At 40.6% G+C, this 19208-nt stretch overlaps 2 protein-coding genes across 2 annotated transcripts in view; both read left to right on the forward strand.

Moving 5' to 3' along the window:
* LOC311046364 (uncharacterized protein) overlaps positions 1–6582 on the forward strand; it is a 48342-nt gene extending 41760 nt beyond the window's left edge. The window contains exons 2-5 of the mRNA XM_084058621.1: positions 907–1224; positions 2109–2408; positions 4710–4799; positions 6535–6582. Of these exons, the coding sequence (XP_083914747.1) occupies positions 907–1224; positions 2109–2408; positions 4710–4799; positions 6535–6569 (743 nt within the window). The 3' untranslated portion in view covers positions 6570–6582. The remainder of the gene's footprint in view (positions 1–906; positions 1225–2108; positions 2409–4709; positions 4800–6534) is intronic.
* Positions 6583–9680: 3098 nt separating this feature from the next.
* Positions 9681–13952, forward strand: LOC311046358 (NXPE family member 3-like). The gene is made up of 6 exons (XM_084058611.1): positions 9681–9754; positions 10353–10464; positions 10647–11413; positions 11515–11585; positions 12191–12442; positions 13360–13952. Exons 2-6 carry the CDS (start codon positions 10375–10377, stop codon positions 13911–13913), a joined length of 1734 nt encoding a protein of 577 aa, XP_083914737.1. The 5' UTR covers positions 9681–9754; positions 10353–10374; the 3' UTR covers positions 13914–13952.
* The last annotated feature ends 5256 nt before the right edge of the window (positions 13953–19208 follow it).

Here is a 19208-nt window from a genome sequence, read left to right on the forward strand (position 1 = left end):
TTTGGTTGTTAACGTTGTTGTTGAAACGTACTATAGTTGAAGTGTATAAGCCAGCGGTGGCAAAAGTACTCTCATTTAGTACTCTTACTAAAAAATACTCTGTTACAAATAAAAGTCTTGAATTAAAAATGTACTTGAGTAAAAGTACACAAGTATTGGCCTCAAAATGTACTTAAAGTACCAAAAGTACCAGTACTCATGTCCCATTTCAAGTTTTCAAATGTATAAACATCTTATGCGAGGCATTGGGAGCTTGTACATCGGCTATTTTCAAATGGCCGAAATGTATGTAGGGTTGAAGTGGTTTTGTAATAATAATCCAAATCTACAAAGTAACTAAAGTTTTCAAATAATTGTAGTGGAGAAAAAAAGTACAATATTTGCCTCTGAGATAGAGTGGAGTAGAAGTAATAGTATTGGAAATTGGAAATACTCAAGTAAAGTACAAATATAAGTACAAATACCTCACAATTGTACTTAAGTACAGTACTTGAGTAAATGTACTTAGTTACTTTACACCACTGCTATCTATATATTTATTTGGTTGTTAACGTTGTTGAAACCTACATTAGTTGAAGTAGACATAACCATGAAGCCTAATTGAAACATGGCTTTAACTTATTTATTTTTCCTCAGATGAAATTCTAATAGTTGGGACTTGGGATATTGGCAATTTGTTTATTTATGTCTTGTACATTGTTTATTATATCGTTACTATTATGTTGTGTTGATTGATTGGTTGAATATTTTATTAGCCAAAAATGCCAAACAGCACGAGTACAGTCAAACACTTGGGTCTAAAAGGATAACACTGAAAAAGTCCTTGCGGTCTTGTTTCCATTGGGGTCCTATGTATTCAATTCATTTACATATAAAAAATAACAACGTGTAATGATTAATTTCCAGTGGTGTCCAGTGATGTGAAACAAGAGCACGTTCTGAAGGGACAGGATGTACATCTACTCATCCAGAGACCTGAGCTGATACAACAAGACCCTGAAGAACTTAAGTGGAAATTCAACGCCAAGAACATTGTAAGATACACTTTCAGTGTTGAAAAAACTCTTATACATCCAAACTACCAAGGAGGAAGAGTTGATTTTTCTTTGGAAAATTATTCTTTGCTATTGAAGAATCTGCAGCAACAAGACAGTGGACTTTACCAAGCAATAGTGTCTAAACACGAAGATATCACTGTTTCACAGTACAATGTGATCGTTCAAGGTAGGTTCATATTTCTAATGTTCCTTATTAAGACCGGGAACGCATCTGTGTCATTTTTAGATTTCTTTGGCTATTAAAAACGATAGCAGATATACAAGCTCATAGCGTTGCACCGAGTGCCGCGCTACAAGCTTGTAGATCTGCATGGGGGGGAAATGAGGGTGGGGGGGGGGCGGTTATGGGGTGGGTATGGGGCTTGGGCTTCAACTCAACCGGGTCCGTTTGGGTTAGATTGTAATTTCAGGCCTGTTGAAAACTCTAAAGCAGTGGTTCTCAAACATTTTCATGTCAAGGACCCCAAATTGACATGCATTTGGCTGCAGACCCCCATCTGAAAATATTTTCTGCCAGGGAAAAATGTTCAAGATTTATAAAAATGTTTCGAAAATAGACGATCTACAAGCTCAAAATGGCCAGTAATGGGACGTGTTGTGAGCTTGCAGATCGTCTATTTTCAAACAAAGTATAAAATAGGGTTAAAGTGGTTAAACTGTTCCTCGTTTGCTGTGGACCCTTTGGAACTCCCTCAAGGACGCATGGTGGTCCCCAGACCACACTTTGAGAACCACTGCTCTAAATATATGATAAATATATTATTGTAATTTAAATCCTATATTATACAACTGTAGAATTGAAGAAACTTTGAGAATAAATTATTTTTGCACAAACTTATCACACTTAAGAACTCAAAGGCCACCCTAAGAGTGCTCTTCAGTGTGTGTAGATTCTGTTCTTACCTAAGAACAGATCACAGCTAAGAAAATATTGGAGTATACCAAAATCTTCTTAAAAACTTCTTAAGTGGGTTTAAGAAGAAATTTCCTCTTAAGAACGGTCGCTGCATGAGGCTCATTGTTTTATTAAATTTAAACTTATTTTTTCAGATGCAGTGTCTCCAGTACATCTGGCCGTGGTCTCAGTGTGGTCCAGCTCTGATTCCTGTAACCTGACAGTGACCTGCAGCAGCCAGGACTACTCTGTCACAAACACCTTTACATGTGACAACAACCATCACTGCTCTCAGCATGGAGGAGGGGAGAGTTCAGAGGTCACCACCTCTACCGGTCACCTCTCTGTCTACCTGTCTGAGGAGGGGTCAGTCGTCTTCTGTAACCATAGCAACCAGGTCAACAGGAGTATCGACACCAAGCAGATTACACCTCTGATGTGTCAACTGGATTCAGGTGAAACATGTTTCACTTTTCATTTGTTTATACATTTTGAATGTAAGTTCAAAAGCTGAACAAGAGTACGGGCCGTATTCTGAGGCAGTAATAGTACATTTTATTCCAGCCATTTTAAAGAGCAGATATACATACATACAGTTAAGTCCACTAATGCTCGTGGCACCGAAAAGGTGTAGACTGAAGCTAAGGTTTATTTTGCTTACCCTTTTTGAAAAGTAACTACGTTTTTAAATGTAGTAAAACAGTTTCAAACATTGGATTAACTAAGCTGAAAACATCGGACATATTGACAAAAATGTAAAATAAATCTAAGCAAACATTGGTTTAACAAAATTGAAAAGGCAAAAGACTTGTGCCTACACTATTTGAAAAGTAACAAAAGTTTCAAAACAAAACAAAATAACACAGTTTCAAACGCTGGTATATAATATATATGTTTCTATGCTTCATCATACTATGTGGCTTTTTGACCACAGAATATGGGTCCATTTCTACACACAGATGTACATTCGATGCTTCACCATACTCTGTGGGTAATTGTCCACAGAATATGGTTCTATAGAGCATCGCAGTTGCGCAGAATCCGGGTGCCGGAAGTAAATACTCAATGCATTTTTCCCATTGACTTTTCCAAAAATATTTATATCAATGAATTTAAGCCTAGAATCAAACCATCCAGGATTCTGGTGAATCATGACCATAAAACCTTTTTTTCTGTGATTTTTTAAATTTTATATTTAATGATATGATATACTATGTTTAATAAATACCCTTTGTTTTGCCGTTTTCAAAAAAGTTTTTTCACAGAATCAAACGTTTTATGGTCATGATTCACCAGGATCCTGGATAGCTTGATTCTAGGCTTAAATTAATTTATATAAATATTTTCGGAAGAGTCAATGGGAAAAATGCATTGAGTATTTACTTCCGGCAACTGCAAGTGGGCGGGAACTGCGACGCTCTATAGCTCCACACACATATTTTCATACACTGGCAGGCTGGCAGCTTGGTGTGTGACATGCAGCAAATAGGTGAACTGCCCATTTCAGGAGGATTACCGTGTTGTAGGAGAAGTGCAGTAGGGCACTGTTTCCCAAACAGTGGTTCGGGACCCATGTTTGGGTCGCGGACCAATTTGTATGGGTCGCGAGTAAATATCACCTTTTTTTCCTACATAAAGAAAATAAATTATTTCAAAAGATCTTTTAAAAGTTATAAAGTCACAACTTTTCATCAATTAAAAATAATTCCAAAATATTTCAAAAGTATTTCACAAATACAATTTAAAAAAAGAATAATTTCCATAAATAAATAAAAAGGCGTTTAAGAAGTAGAGAAAATAGCAGATCCACAAGCTTGCAACACAGCGCAAAGTGACGCATTGCGAGCTTGCAGATCTGCTATTTTCACTAGTTTGGGTCCCGGGCAAACGTCTAATTTCTCTTTTGGGTCTTGAGCTAAAAGGTTTGGGTGTGTCTTGTTTAAAAATCAGCAGTGCTCCGCAATTCTGGGGTCTTGTGGCCCACATAGGTCAGGAGCCTGTTGCTTACTGTATTGTCATATTCTTTATGTATGTAAGTACAAAGGGAAATTGACAAATAAAGTGATTCTTGAAATGCAAAAACTCGTTAGTGTTTACTGTACTGTCCTTCACGTACGACCAATCGACTTCAAATGTGGCTTACTGTGAGATGGTGATATTTTAGCACTTGTGGTTAGAAAGGCTTCCTCTAAGCTGTACAGCCGACCTCGAGAATGAACCTATGGTTTTCGTTAACAACAATGACATTCGCTGAAATGTTAGAGAACACTGAGTCATCGTTACACAGGCTAAACATGCTCGGCTTCACAGTAAAATGCTTATACAGCATGATGGAGGACCTGAAAATAGAAGAGATATCTTTTGATATGAAATCCACTATTCTGTCATGCCTACTCCCCTGTATACATGGCACCCATTTAAGATGTGGGACATGGTTTCAGCTATGTGTTGTGACATGATGTATATATTGAGGAGCATGATTGCCTGGAACCAGATGGAGAGGTTAAGTTTAGATGGTAAAACCTGCAACCTCGCCTTCAGAGTAAAGACAACAATGAGACATGCAGTCTCGCACGCACACACGTGCACGCACACGCGTGTGCACACACACACACACACACACACACACACACACACACACACACACACACACACACACACACACACGTCATTTTACTCATTTATTATGTCAGAAAATGTGTCAAATCAAGAATCAAAAACATTGTGTCATATCAGTCTCTTCTGTGTGTTCACAGGTCATAGGTCAATACTGTCATACATTATTGCGGCTGCACTGGTTGTCATATGTGGAGCTGCTCTCATCTTTGTCTGCATTTATAACAAAAGTAAGTTCCAGCATTACAGGACTTTCACCATTTCACCACTGAATGAAAAGAGCATCCATTTCATACACACACACTGTGCAAAAAACATTTAATATGCAAGCTTTCAGTTAGAGACCTTCTTCAAGGCATGATGAACAGGTATACTGTAGCACAGTGTTGTAAAGTAACTAAGTACATGTAATTAAGTACAATTTTGAGGTACTTTTACTTTACTGGAGCATTTCCAATTTTCAGTACTTTTACTTCTACTCCACTACATCTCAGAGGCAAATATTATACTTATACTTCAGTTTCTAGTTACTTTGTATATTTTGATTATTATCACAAAATATACATTAACCACTTCAGCCCTATATACATTTTGAGTATTCTACATTGCAGTATTGATACTTTTACTAAAGTAAAACATGAGGGTACTTTTTCAACCAATGCTGTAGCAAGTGAATGCTATAACATGAAGGGTTGAGAGAACATCACTTTGATTAGCCTTAATACAAACTCCTGTGCTAATGAGTTGAAACTGTCACTAAACATCAATGGAATAGTAGTCCTGATATTAGTAGACTACAAATAAAAAAGACTGTGTCAACATTAAAATATACGATCATTAAAAGTCTCCAAAACCTATATATTCTATAAGTCATCATGGTGAATGTATGTCTTTATTCAACAGGAACTTCTTCCTTTCTGAGACAAATTGGGAACTATGGGAATGTAATTATTGGAATATAATTGTAATGTATACAGGTGTATCCAGTGTTGCCTGAATCTCAACGTTTTGAATATTCTGTGAATAATAAGTCATACAAATTACACTTAAAATCTAACTGATACAGGAATCTTTTTGCCTGGATAGGTCCTGCCAAAAGCATTTCCCATTTGGACAGGTCTCTAGGCAATTTTTTAACAAATCGCTGTATTAAGATGAGAACAGTGTTTTAATTACTTAGTGACTTGACTGAAACAAACAGAGACTTAATTGTCACAGAATGTTTGGAGTGTTTTGCAGTGGTTATCAAGAAGACAAAATAGAGCCCCTAAAGGGGAGTTTGACTTTGCCAGACATGTTGTTCTGCTCAAGTGGAAGGATGCTGCCCCCCCGCCCGTGCTCAGTCAGTGGCTATGTGATATAATGTCCTGTCTTAAAGTGGAAATGTGGCGGTTCTCAATTACCGGCTCTGAGAAAAAAAAACTATAAGACCTGGGGTCAGCTTATGATATTCTACTGTATCACAACACACAAACTATAGTGTGGCATACTTTTGCTTTGAGTGTAACACCAGACTCATAACTCACAGAGCGGCCATAGCTGAGTGGTTAGTGAGCCCGCCTAGAGAGCCAGAGGCCCTGGTTGACCCAGGTACCATTCCAGGCCAGGTCAGCAAATGTGTCGATGAAATGAAATTTGTCTTTATTTATCTGCTCTAGCTGCTTATTTTTCATTTTTTCTTTTCTTTTCTGAGATTGTGCCTTACAACTCCACCTTCCTGGTGGCTGTTCTTATTTTGAAAAGAAGATTTAAAAAAAGATTTTGAAAAGAAAAGAAGACAAAATAAAGGTTGTAATGTTACCACCTATGACACTCCTCCAACATGGTGGCATGTTCCCTGTAAACCTTCCCCAAACATTCCATGATGAGTGCCGGATGTTGAATTTTATCCATATTTCCTGGTGACAAAAGCGTAGTCATAATTGACTGGCACCAATTTTCTTGTTCTGTTTTCTTTTGTTTTAGGGAATGCAAGAACTGACTTGTCAAATACAATATAATGGTTCTTTTCAGGTAAGACTCTTTTAATTCACTTTTCATCATCACTGCCTGAGCTTCGCCAGTTGCACTGGGAAAAACCCTTTCAAAGCATTTAAAATACTGTTTTTGTTTAAAGTTAAAGGGATAGTTCACTCCCAAAATGACTTTTTTTCTATCAGTCACCCCATGGAGACTTGAATTCATGGATATTTATTAGTTTTTGTTGCATTCCTAAGACAATAATTTGATGACCAGCGGTTCCGGTAGGAGACATAGGAGACTCTTTGTGTCTCCTACCGGAAGCGCTGCCGGTCACCACATTATTGGCTTAGGAATGAGACAAAATATATATATATATCCATGAATTCAAGTCTCCATGGGGTGACTAATCGATAGAAAAAAAAGTAATTTGGGGGGTGAACTATCCCTTTAAAGTTGAAGAAAAGTTAGTTACAGTACACAGATTAATACACTGTATATAAAAGGGGGGGGGGGGGGGGGGGGGGGGGGGAGTTGAGTGACGGTAAAATTTATGAAAGAAAGTCAAAGGATGTGTTTTTGCTCTAGCTTCCAGCAATGGGGAATCCAGGACCTGTTAATGGACAGGAGGATCCTGGACCTGAAGTTTCTTCTCCACCAACCATCCAGGCTTAGGGTCTTTTGCCCTCATGTTTTTTTTAATGTTTTTTAGATGTGTTGTTTTTATATGCAAATGTTGTTATTCTGTGCTGTATACCACTTTGAGGGTTGTTTCAAATGTAAAGTGCATATAAATAAAATCTATTATTATTATTTTTACATAATAAGATTTTTATATAGTATATATATATTATTTTTATATTTTAATATATATTTTTACATAGAAGGCTTGTCAGTCATCTATGATGTATCTATTAGGTAGGAATGACTCCAAGAGCAGAGGTTATACAAAAGCCACTTTATCACACATCCAAAGTCACATCAATCAGCCAGTAGGCCTACACATTTAAAATGACTGCACATCAAATCCAAATAATTTGTCCATTTGACCAAACAAACATATCAGCAGTGGTGTAACTAGTAACTAAGTACATTTACTCAAGTACCGTCCTTAAGTACAATTTTGAGGTATTTTTGACTTTGCCTATTTTCAATACTTTTACTTCTACTTTACTACATCTCAGAGGCAAATATTGCACTTTTTACTCCACAATAATTAGAAAACTTGTGAAACCGGACATTCTGCATAATGAGTACTTTTACTTTTGGTACTTTAAATATATTTTGATGCTAATACTTTTGTACTTTTACTCAAGTTAATCTGGATTACCGGACTTTTACTTGTAACAGAGTTTTTCTACATTGCAGTATTGATACTTTTTCCACCACTGTTTATGGGGCCTGTTTCCTTCTCTCGCCATTCGTAGAGAAGCAACATTGTGTTTTATTCATTTATAATGCCCTGTGTGGCAAAAAGCTCCCATTGGCTTTCTTGTTTTTTTTTTAATCCTATTTAGTTGACCTTGTATTTGAACTGTACTTTCATGTGCTTTTTTTCTGCAAACTTCTAAATAAAGTACTCAATCAATAAGCTCCCATTCTATTCAACTTAATTTTTGGAACCAAAAACTAGGGGATATCAAACATGCTCACAGACACACATTTCACTCATCACTCCACCAATGAACAGTGAACAAGGAAATCTTCTATGCTCCAGACAAAGAACCAACTCCAGGACAACTGATCTCTATAGAGACATTTAGGGTGGATTCAGACTATGGTCCCAGGTGAGCATTATTGCCACACGTTTGTACTTGCACTGTACTTGTTGAGTGAGCCTTTCCTCTCAGACATAAAGCCACTAGTTATGTATTTGTGGCTGAAATTATAACCCTCTCAAGCTGCCTGTGACTGTACAAGAGAACTGTTTTCAGTACATCAGGGATATAAATAAGATGGACGTGTATGAATAGTGTGCAATATGGGGAAGAACAAATCATCAAAGGTAAGACTGATACAGTATATGTCTTGTCTTATTTGTATTCACACGATCATTGTTCACATCTTTATACAACTAACATAAATCTGACTATTGTACCATTGTAATGGCAATAAATATAAAATCTGTTAAGTTCACTAAGTCATTAATTTAACTAAAAGGCCTACTCTTGTTTTTTTTAATCTTTTGTGAAATTCTGGTGACTGTGAAGCATCTCTTGACAACTGGTCAGCAAAAACAAGATGCTGGTCTTCTAACATATCTAGCTAAATAGTAACCTACATCTAACATGTACAAGCTCACGACACGTTCGCAATCCGAACGTGTCGAATCCAATCTGACCCTTTATCTGTACTTGGAGGCATTAAAAACACCGGTCGTGTCTTTCCAGTCTAATTTCAGGCTTTTATTTGTGTAAGGTAGGCTACAGGAAGTCGCCTGCTTCCAAACAACATTGAGTGATGTTTTTTTTGTCACGTAGGAGCCTCAAACAAGGTTGTTAATTACACTAAATACGCACTTTTTGTTTTATTACATATTTACACCTGTGATTTATCTTTTCCAGTCCCAAAAACTGATGCCATTAAGGTCTATCAAAATCCCTTACAACCATAAGTAGGACCTATTGGTTTAAGGATTGTTATAAGGGCCATAGTAGGGGAGTATTTACCGTGGAGGCTGTACCAGGGTGGCAGCAGCCAGCTGTCTGTCCAGGCCTGATCTCTCAAGAACAGATTCTGCTCTGCGTTTGAATCTGTCGGGGGGGGTTCGTCATATCGCGTACGCACTGGCCTACAAGTGGGCATGCCTTCAGATCAGGAAGCAGGCCGCGCTCTGTGTGTGTGTGTGTGTGTGTGTGTGTGTGTGTGTGTGTGTGTGTGTGTGTGTGTGTGTGTGTGTGTGTATGTGTGTGTGTGTGTGTATATGTATATGTATATATATATATATATATAGTGATTATAATGCATTATATAAAGTGGTACAGCGTATTCTTCAACAGCATAGATAGGAGCATGACAAGCATCTTTTGCAAAAACTAGTTCACCGGAAGTTGCGGTTTAAACGGGACAGAGCATGTGGCTATAAATTCATGCACTTGAGAAACAATGAGAATAGAAACACATAGTACTTCCTTTCTACATACAGTCTTCCATACAGAGCAGCTTGCCGTTGAGAATGTCTGCTTTTTAGGTATAGTGGGGCTCCTCATCTGCATAGCAGCTTCAGGTATGATGAACTCCTATCTATATATTTATTTATATTCAGAATATATATTTGGTTGTAACTTGTTAACGTTGTTGTTGAAACCTACTATAATTGAAGTGTGTAGACATAACCATGAGTGCATGCTACACAGGTTACATGTTAAACTGCATGCTACACAGGTTACATGTTAAACTGCATGCTACACAGGTCACAGGTTAAACTGCATGCTACACAGGTTACAGGTTAAACTGCATGCTACACAGGTTACAGGTTAAACTGCATGCTACACAGGTCACGGGTTAAACTGCATGCTACACAGGTCACAGGTTAAATAAAATGCATGCTACACAGGGACTACTAGGGAGTCACTCGTAACGTTGCTAAAGAAATTAGTGCTGAATTGTCAGATGTCATGAAAGCTGTGAAGAACACACCCTGTTCTACTTCACCATTCTGAGGTTCGATGGATGGATCCTTATTTATCACGCATGTTGAAGTCATGTGTCTAGTCAGGAGTTTTTACTTCTCCAAAACAGCACAGAGCTGACTGACAATTTCTTTTGCTGTTCAACTTTTTCCTTAATTCTCATTTTCCACCTTTTTGGTTACGCTATAACAGGGACTGTGAATTTGAGGTGAAGATGCATCGTTGTAAAACGTTTGCAGTCATATTCCTGCTCCTGGCTCTGTCGGCTCTGATCTTTCTGCTGCGTGACAACAACATTCTTCAGGTGAGAACTCGATGTTGAGTGAAATTATTTCATGGCATTTCATTTCTAAACACCAACAATCAGAAAAGGCCTGTATAACTCAATGCATTCCTTCCCTTCCCCCTTTAACTTCAGAATTTAAACTGATATTTCTATTGTCGCTCTTGCTAATATTTGTTAATCTCCTCTCCTCAAACCCTCAGATTACCCAACAGATCACACTTAAAATCAATTTGAACACCATCCTCCTTGAAGGTTCACCTCCTCAACACCACAATCTCAGCCTCTGGAGCTGCCAGGGACAGAAGCTGTCTCCTGAGGATGCTCTGGAGGAACACTCCCTCCTAGACTCCATAGACTGGCCTGAACATCCACACTTTCCTACAGGCGTGAACTTCAACTTCAATCAGACCAGTGACCCCGCACACAGCCACTTCACTATCCTCCCAGCAGAGGGAGGTAGAGAGCGGCACGTAGGGGGGCATCTGCAGGCTCTCATCCAAATGCACGACTTCCAGGGACGGCCCAAACGCTACGGGGGAGACGTCTTGCTCGCTCGGCTGCACGAGCCGACCCTCGGAGCGGGCGTGGCGGGGCAGGTGGTGGACCACCTGAACGGCTCCTACTCTGCCGTGTTGCCCTTGCTCTGGGAGGGCCGTGCGCAGGTGGAGGTGACACTGGTTCATCCCAGTGAAGCCGTCACCGTGCTGCGCAGACTCACCAGGGAGCAGCCAGACAGGATATTCTTCCAGAGCGAGTACCGCTCAGGCTCTGTCTCTGAAACCACAGTTTGTAATGTTTGTCTGCCAGCAAGCCAACAGCAGCCACTTTGCAATCATACAGACCTCCACACGGGAGAGCCCTGGTACTGCTACAAGCCTAAACAGCTGAACTGTGAAAAACGCATCACCCACGTCAAGGGAGGCTTCAACCAAAACATCAGATCTGATGAACAGACACTCTTTCAAAAGTAAGCAAGGGGGGAAACTGATCTCTTGTTTTCTTGGTCATTTTTTTTCTTCTTTTTGTTTTGCTCAATACTAAATAAATCTTGTGTCTATTTCTCCACAGTCTGATCAACATGAAAGTCCCAGTTAAAGCTTCAGTGTCTGACAGTGTCAGAGTGTTGCCTAAGGAAAAAGGTGAATGATGAAACTAGCTATTAAAGGGGTATTTCACAAAAAAACGTCCTGGGTCATTTTAATATCCTGCACTCTGGATAGTTTTTAAGTTCAATATTTAGATAATTGATATTTATTTGATCAGACACGCCCCCATCCTTTATAATTCCATTGAACTTTACACTCCATTTTAACCATGTCAAAGCTGAAAACACGTACCTGGTTCTAGTGGCTGATATTGTCCTTCTAATGCGTGAGGGGCTGTTTTATCAATTAATTAGTCTCTTTATTTTTCTCATTTGCAAAAACAAAAAACGACACATTAGAAGGACAATATCAGCCACCAGAACCAGGGACGTGTGTTTTACGTGAGTCTAACACGGTTACAATTGAAGTTCAACGGACTTATGTAGAAGGGTAGCATGCATGCTGAATATCAAATGTCTACATATTGAATCAAACTACTTAAAAACTGTGTGGGGTGCACAAAAGCCAGAGTAGACGTTTACAATTAAAAGTGTTTTAAAATACAACAACAGCCACGCTGTTCCCATGTGGATCCTGACTTCCACCGTGTGATGTTTTCTAAATGAATGTTTTACTTGTTGTTCACATAAACGACCCAGAGGTGAAGAACTGCAGCGTGACGCCCCCTGGACCCCCCTCTGGACCCCCCTCTGGACCCCCCTCTGGACCCCCCTCTGGACCCCCCTCTGGATATTACTACCAGGGAGTGTGGCGAGCCCTCGGTGGCACCACAGTGCATCAGTTCAGCGATGCCTCTGCCATCACACAGTGCCTGAGGAACAAGGCCGTACACATGTATGGAGACTCCACCGCTAGACAGTGGTTCGAGTACCTCACTGCAACTTTACCAGGTAACATGTACTGTACTGTAGGCCAGTGATTCTGAAAGATTTTAATTTCAAGGACCCCCAGTTTGATAAGCATTATAGGCCACGGACGTCCTTTTGATTCAATGTTTTAACTCTGGGACCCCCCATTCTACATTGAGGGTGTTCATTTATCTCAGGGTGTTACAGATCCGTTTTTGGCACCCCCTGGTCCATACCCCGTACCTCTTGAATTTAGCTCCTTCAGCTCCATAGCTCCATCAAAACTATCTTTCTGTCAAAAGAATGGTTCTAACCTGCTCCACAGAAAACACAAGCATATACTGTAGAGATGGAGAAATTACTTCAATTTACTTTTCTTGACCAGCAACTAGTTAGGACTGCTGCACAGTATTACTCCATCAACTGCCCACAGTCTGAAAATCCACTAGCACATGGTTTCATGTCAATTATGCAATAAGTCATAGACTCTAGACTCTATTTTTTTTTTTTTTAAACAATTCTGTCCTAATTGAAAAACAGATTCATAGTGGTTGTATTTGAACATATTTAAAAATGACTAATTTCATACATATTTTGTAGTGTAATGATTTCAAGTGAACTTAAGTGACATTAAACTACTCCTTATTTGTCTGGGGACCATCCAGTCAAGGACCCCTGGTGGGCTGGGGACCAATCACCACCCTAGCACTCCTAATTTAATTTCGTCAGCACCTCATCTGTTTAGATATTCACATTATGTTACTTACAGTAGATCATAAGCCATGTGTCTACCTGCTAGCCTACACACATGCTTGTTTTAGCAGCACTCACTCACACACACTTGTTGTAGGATTCATGACGCCTACTCTGATTTTGCTCTGTATTAGTCTGTCTCTCTGGATAAGAGCCTCCAGCTCTCCCCCCAACTGTGTGGAAACGTGTAGATCTCTCTGTTCCAGACCTCAAGGAGATGGACCTGCACAGCTTAAAGCAAGTCGGACCGCTCATGGCGGTGGACACCGGCCATAACATCCTGGTGAAGTACCGCTGCCACGCACCCCCGATACGCTTCGCCACCGTTCCCACCAGCGAGCTGCGCTACGTGGCCAACGAGCTGGACGGCCTGGCCGGGGGTCCCGACACCGTGGTGGTCCTCAGCGTCTGGGCCCACTTCGGCACGTTCCCCGTCGAGGTCTACATCCACCGGCTGCGGGGTATCCGCAGGTCCGTGGTGCGCCTCCTGGACAGGGCTCCCGGGACCCTCGTGGTCGTCCGCACGCCGAACCTCAAAGCTCTGGACCTCTACGAGACCCTGACCAACAGTGACTGGTACTCGTGGCAGCAGAACAGGGTGCTCAGGGCCATGTTCAAGGGCCTGAGTGTTGTTCTGGTGGACGCCTGGGAGATGACGCTGGCACACGACCTGCCTCATCATCTGCATCCACAGCCCCCCATTATCAAAAATATGATCCATGTTCTCTTGTCAAACATCTGCCCACAGACACAGAGGTGACCGACTAGGCTTGTGTGATAATGTAATACAAATCTAATCATGTGGCTATCAGGAACCACATAGGAACGCTGTGGCTCCAGTGTGGATCTCAGACTTCATGTGGTTCAGCCTGTGACGGCATTCATGTGACGTTAGGATCGTGATGACAGTGTGTAAATACGGGCACATCATCACACCCATACTCCATTCACTGCTCTGGCTTCCCATCTCCTCCCGGACAGAATACAAGATCTCTGTTAAAGGAGTAGTTCACCCAAAAACAAAATCTTATATTCTATCAATTACACACCCCATGAAGCATTGAATTCATGGAGATTTTTTAGTTTTGTCACATTCCTAAGCCAATGATTTGATGACCGGCGGAAAGATGCTAATGTATCCGGTAGGAGACTCAAAGGAGTCTCTTTGAGTCTCCTACCGGAAATACACCCGGTCATCAAATTATTGGCTCAGGAATGCGTCAAAAGCAACAAAGAAAAACTCCTATACCTCAATGAACTGCTCAAGCCTCAAACCTCCTCTCTGGATAACCGCCTCCTAGCCCCCATCACCAAGCTCCGCCCCATGGGCTTCGACCAGGCCTTCTGTTCAGCTGCCCCTCCACTGTGGAACTCACTCCTGGACCAGCTAAGTGCTCCTCAGTCTATAGATGTTTTCAAGAGAGGACTAGAGACTTTCCTTTTTAATAAAGCATTCCGTTAGATTTTCCTGTTTTACCCTCTAGGTTTTTTGCCCCCAAGTTTTTAAATGTTTGTTTAGGCTCTTTTTATTTTAGATGTGTTGTTTTATGCAAATGTTTTTATTTCATGCTGTAGCACTTTGAGGTTTGTTTCAAATGTAAAATAAAATGTATTATTTTGTATCATTTATTTTATTATTATTATTATTATGTCAGTAATCTATGATGTATTTATTAGGTAGGGATTACTCCTATTTTCAATACTTTTCTACTCCAATACATCTCAGAGGCAAACATTGTACTTTTTACTCCACCACAATTATTTGAAAACTTTAGTTACTAGTTACTTTGTAGATATTGATTATTATTACAAAACATGCATTAAATACTTCAGCCCTATCTAAACTTTGGCTGTTTACGTTAAGTATATTTTGATGCCATTGCCCATTACGTTTGTACTTTTACTCAAGTCAATTTTGATTACCCAACTTTTACTTGTAAACAAACAGTGTTTCTACATAGTACTTAGTACTTCTTCCACCACTGTTTATGAGGCGTGTTTCCTTCCTTCCTTCATTTATAAGGCCCTGTTTTATTTGACAATAAGCTCCAATTGTATTCGACTTCATTTTTAGAAATGAATTTATACCCGTCTCAAGCTGCCTGTGACCATACAAGAGAATTGTTTTCAGTACATCAGGGATATAAATAAGATGGACGTGTATGAATAGTGTGCAATAGGAGGAAGAACCAATCATCAAAGGTAAGACTGATACAGTATATGTCTCGTTTGTATTCACGCGATCATTGTTAAAAAATGGTCGCTTTAAAAGTATAAGTAGGGGAGGGCGGGGGCGAATGACGCACCCTTTTCTATTTCCCTCCCTGCACAGAGATTAATTAATTTCATGTAACCATACTTTTTTGTGAACAAGAGACACTTGTCCTCTCCCATTACCCGCAGTCCGTTTTAATTTTAGTGAAACGAGTCCAACGCAATCGGTAAGTAAAGTGACGTTGCGCTACTCTCCGCACACGGCCACCAGTCGGGGCTAACGGTGCATACATGGGGGGCGGACGGCGCGGTCGGATGAAATGTCCAATAACAAGCACATAAGTTACATTTCTGGCATCTAACTCTCATTGATGCTTCAGTAGAATCCTACGAGCAAATGACCATGCTGATAGTCAAATAAATGTATCATGTTAATGTCGCCTCTGTCTGTTTCCTCAACTTTGTGCCAACACATGCGCCGTTCGCCCCTCCCTGTCTGTAAATGCACCGAGTGGCTTAATGCGCCGTCCGGCCCTCCCTGCCGTCCCCAGATGTTTTGCTAGCTAGCACAAAAGCTAATGAATATTTTTCAATGGAACCTTCTCTGAGAGTTAGCCCACAGATTAGCCTAACAGACAAAATCCATTTAAAATCGGCACCAAATAAACACAGCAGTACAAATGGAAAACACTCAAATACGGTATTTTTTACTACGGTGTGGAAATACACAAAAGTGGCTTCAACTCCGGCAATTTTGATCAGAACTGGGAAAAAGATCGTGTCTGATGTTTTCGACCGAAGACGAAGAGGGTGACGTCGCCGGATGTGACGAATTTTAAGTGTAGCATGAAAAAAGGTCCGACTTGCAACCGTCCCTCCGCACCGTTCGTACCGGCTCTACCCTAATATACGGTCGAAGGACCATATAAAAGACAAAATACTCAACTGGTTGTTTAGACCTGACCCAAGACCTGCTGTGATGGTATCCAAGCAGGAATTAAACCGATATGCCCCTTGGCCACAGAGGGAGAAGGAGAATCAGTGGGAACGAATATGTGGGACGTGATTATCTGGGTTGTAAGGCCAGCTATAGAGGTAGTTGTCTCTGGGTATCGCCGATGGATCTGAACTAACCCAGAGATTCCTTTGCCTTTCATGTCGTTGGCTGTAAAGAACGTTTCAGAGCTTACTTAACAGCATTGGTCATAAATGGATACCACCACGAGCTAGACGAGCTAGATTCTTCAACTTTCCTACAGGCCGGCGTGTACTTCAATCAGACCTTTCTTCAGTTTAGACTGCTGATAAACATTAACATTATACTGCCCTCAAAACAGAGGTCGCACAAACCCTAGTAAAAAATAGTAACCTACATCTACATGTACAAGCTCACAACACGTCACAATCCGATGCGTTATGAGCTTGTAGATCAGCTCTTTATAGCTCTTAAAGGCTTAAAGAAAGGAGGAGGCCAAGTTCAGACCCCTGGGGGATCCCAGTCAAAGAAGTATAAAGGGTTTAAAATGTTAAATAAAAACTTTGATGTTTGTTTCAGATGCAGTGACCCCAGCAGTCCTACACCCAGCAGGGCCCCCAGTGTCCTTCAGCCCCGATTCCATGTTACCTTAGCCTGGGTGCCAGCCTGCTTCGCTACGTTCGGCGGATTTTTTTTTCTCTCTGCGCTTCTCAGTCTGGAATGGCCCCGATTGACTCGTCTTGTAGAACTACACTGGAACTACATATGTTACGTTAGGCAACGTCGTTGCTGATTGGATGTTGTTCAAACGAATGACGAATCAAAACGATCACACCGTTTTTTTTGTCCCGCCCCGCACCACAGACCAATCAGAAGCCACGGTAGGTTTCGAACCTTGGCTGCTGTATCCCGCCTCCTGGAGATAGGAGGCATTCCAGACTGAGAAGCGCAGAGAAAAAAAAAAATCCGCCGAACGTAGCGAAGCAGGCTGGCACCCAGGCTAATGTTACCTGACTGTGTGGACTTTATAGATGGGAAATGTTATTGTATTTTTATTTCCTTTCTAAATTGTCCAACCCACCTGCATCTGAACAAAGTGGATGTGCAAATAATATTTCCTTTGCATAGAATTTGAATTTGTGACAATTACTATACTGTCTTACCTTTACCCTGTATCGCAAAATACCTGTAATAAATGTTTGTATTCCTCCATTCAAATACATGTCTAAATGGGATTCTGTCACAATGGATTTTATCCATTATTATTATAATTGTTCCTGGTTTAGTTGTAAAACAATGGTACTGTGTATACTGTATAGGCTATATTGGACCTGAAAACGTTTAAACATCTCCTTGGACCAAAAGTATATTTGGTTCTAAATAAACAATGGGACAAACACACTTACACCCTTTTAAGATGGAAGCAGCCCGTAAATCGTGTGTGATTCTGAGGGAGGCTCTATTTTGGGTTATTTTAAAGAGCCATGTTTCAGTACTTTTACTTCTACTCCACTACATCTCAGAGGGAAATGTTGTACTTTTACTCCATCACAATTACTTGAAAACTTTAGTTACTAGTTACTAGTTACTTTGCAGATATAGATTATTACATTATAACACATACATTAACCACTTTAGTCCTATAAAATAGGACTAAAGTGTTTTTTTATACCTTTTTTATACCTATAGGCTGTTGAAAATAGAATTCCAGACTTTTACTTGTAATGGACTGGACGTTATTTTATTTAGTTACCAGGGGTGGTCTAGATGTAATTTCTTTTTTTTTTCCTTGCCCCCCCCAGATCTCCAAATATTTTTCTGTGGCCCCCCCTGAGTAACTGGAGGAAAATGCATGACCCCCCCCCCCCCCCCCCCCCAAAACCATATTTGTTATATTCACAACCAACGAACATAAAATGAATACTGGTCGTTTCTGACGTTTATTATAGGCCCTGTTTAGCGCCCTATTTCACGTCAGGGTCCATTTGGTTCCATACTGTATGTGTCCTCTTGGGGTTACAAAAACACCCTAAACGAAAGAAAGATTGATTAACTACTTTAACTAGGCCTACAAGGCTACTCGTTTAAAATCAAGCTGTCAAAAACACAGAGTCGGACGTGAGTTCTCTCTCTCTCTCTCTAAAACCCTGCATACAAAGCTTCATATCGGCATGAAAGCATCAAATAGCCAAAGTAGACAAAATAGAGACTAACTAACCACAGAATGCAAAGAAAGAGTAGCGTGTCAGACAAACCAAAACGCGACACATCTGGCAAACACAATAACGCACGCACACACAGAGCCGCCCCCCACCCCGCAAACTTTACTCCACTCGCCTAGGAAAGTGTGACTGTGCGTGCGTGTCTCAAACACCAGCAGTCAGCAGACGCATGCGTTATGTGCGCAATGAGCGCATGCAATGATAGACAACAACATTGTTTATTAGACGTTATCAAAATGTCTATAACAGTGCTTTGCAATCAGCCTATTATTATTAGAGCCGTGGTCACGGGGAAAGTGCTAATCATCATTGTAAGCCCTCTGCACCACACACACACACACACACACACACACACACACACACACACACACACACACACAAGTGAAGTCCTTTAAGGTCGGAAACATCCAATTGATGCAACGGGTGATTCAATGGACAAGTTAGATGGTTCAGTCTGTTGTCATGTTGGCATCGAGTGGAGAACATTTACGCACAAGCAGGGTTTCACTCAGAAAGTCCCCCTTTGACATAGACTCCATCTCCTCAGTAACAGCACTGTCAAACAGCTCTGTCACCTCCACATTGTTCCTCTGCTCTGCAATGAGCTTCTCTCCAGACAGGGCCACGTCTCCTGACTCAACGG

The sequence above is a fragment of the Gymnoscopelus microlampas genome (genome assembly GCF_963454915.1).
Source record: "Gymnoscopelus microlampas genome assembly, chromosome: 5".
In the NCBI taxonomy this organism is placed as follows: Eukaryota; Metazoa; Chordata; class Actinopteri; order Myctophiformes; family Myctophidae; genus Gymnoscopelus; species Gymnoscopelus microlampas.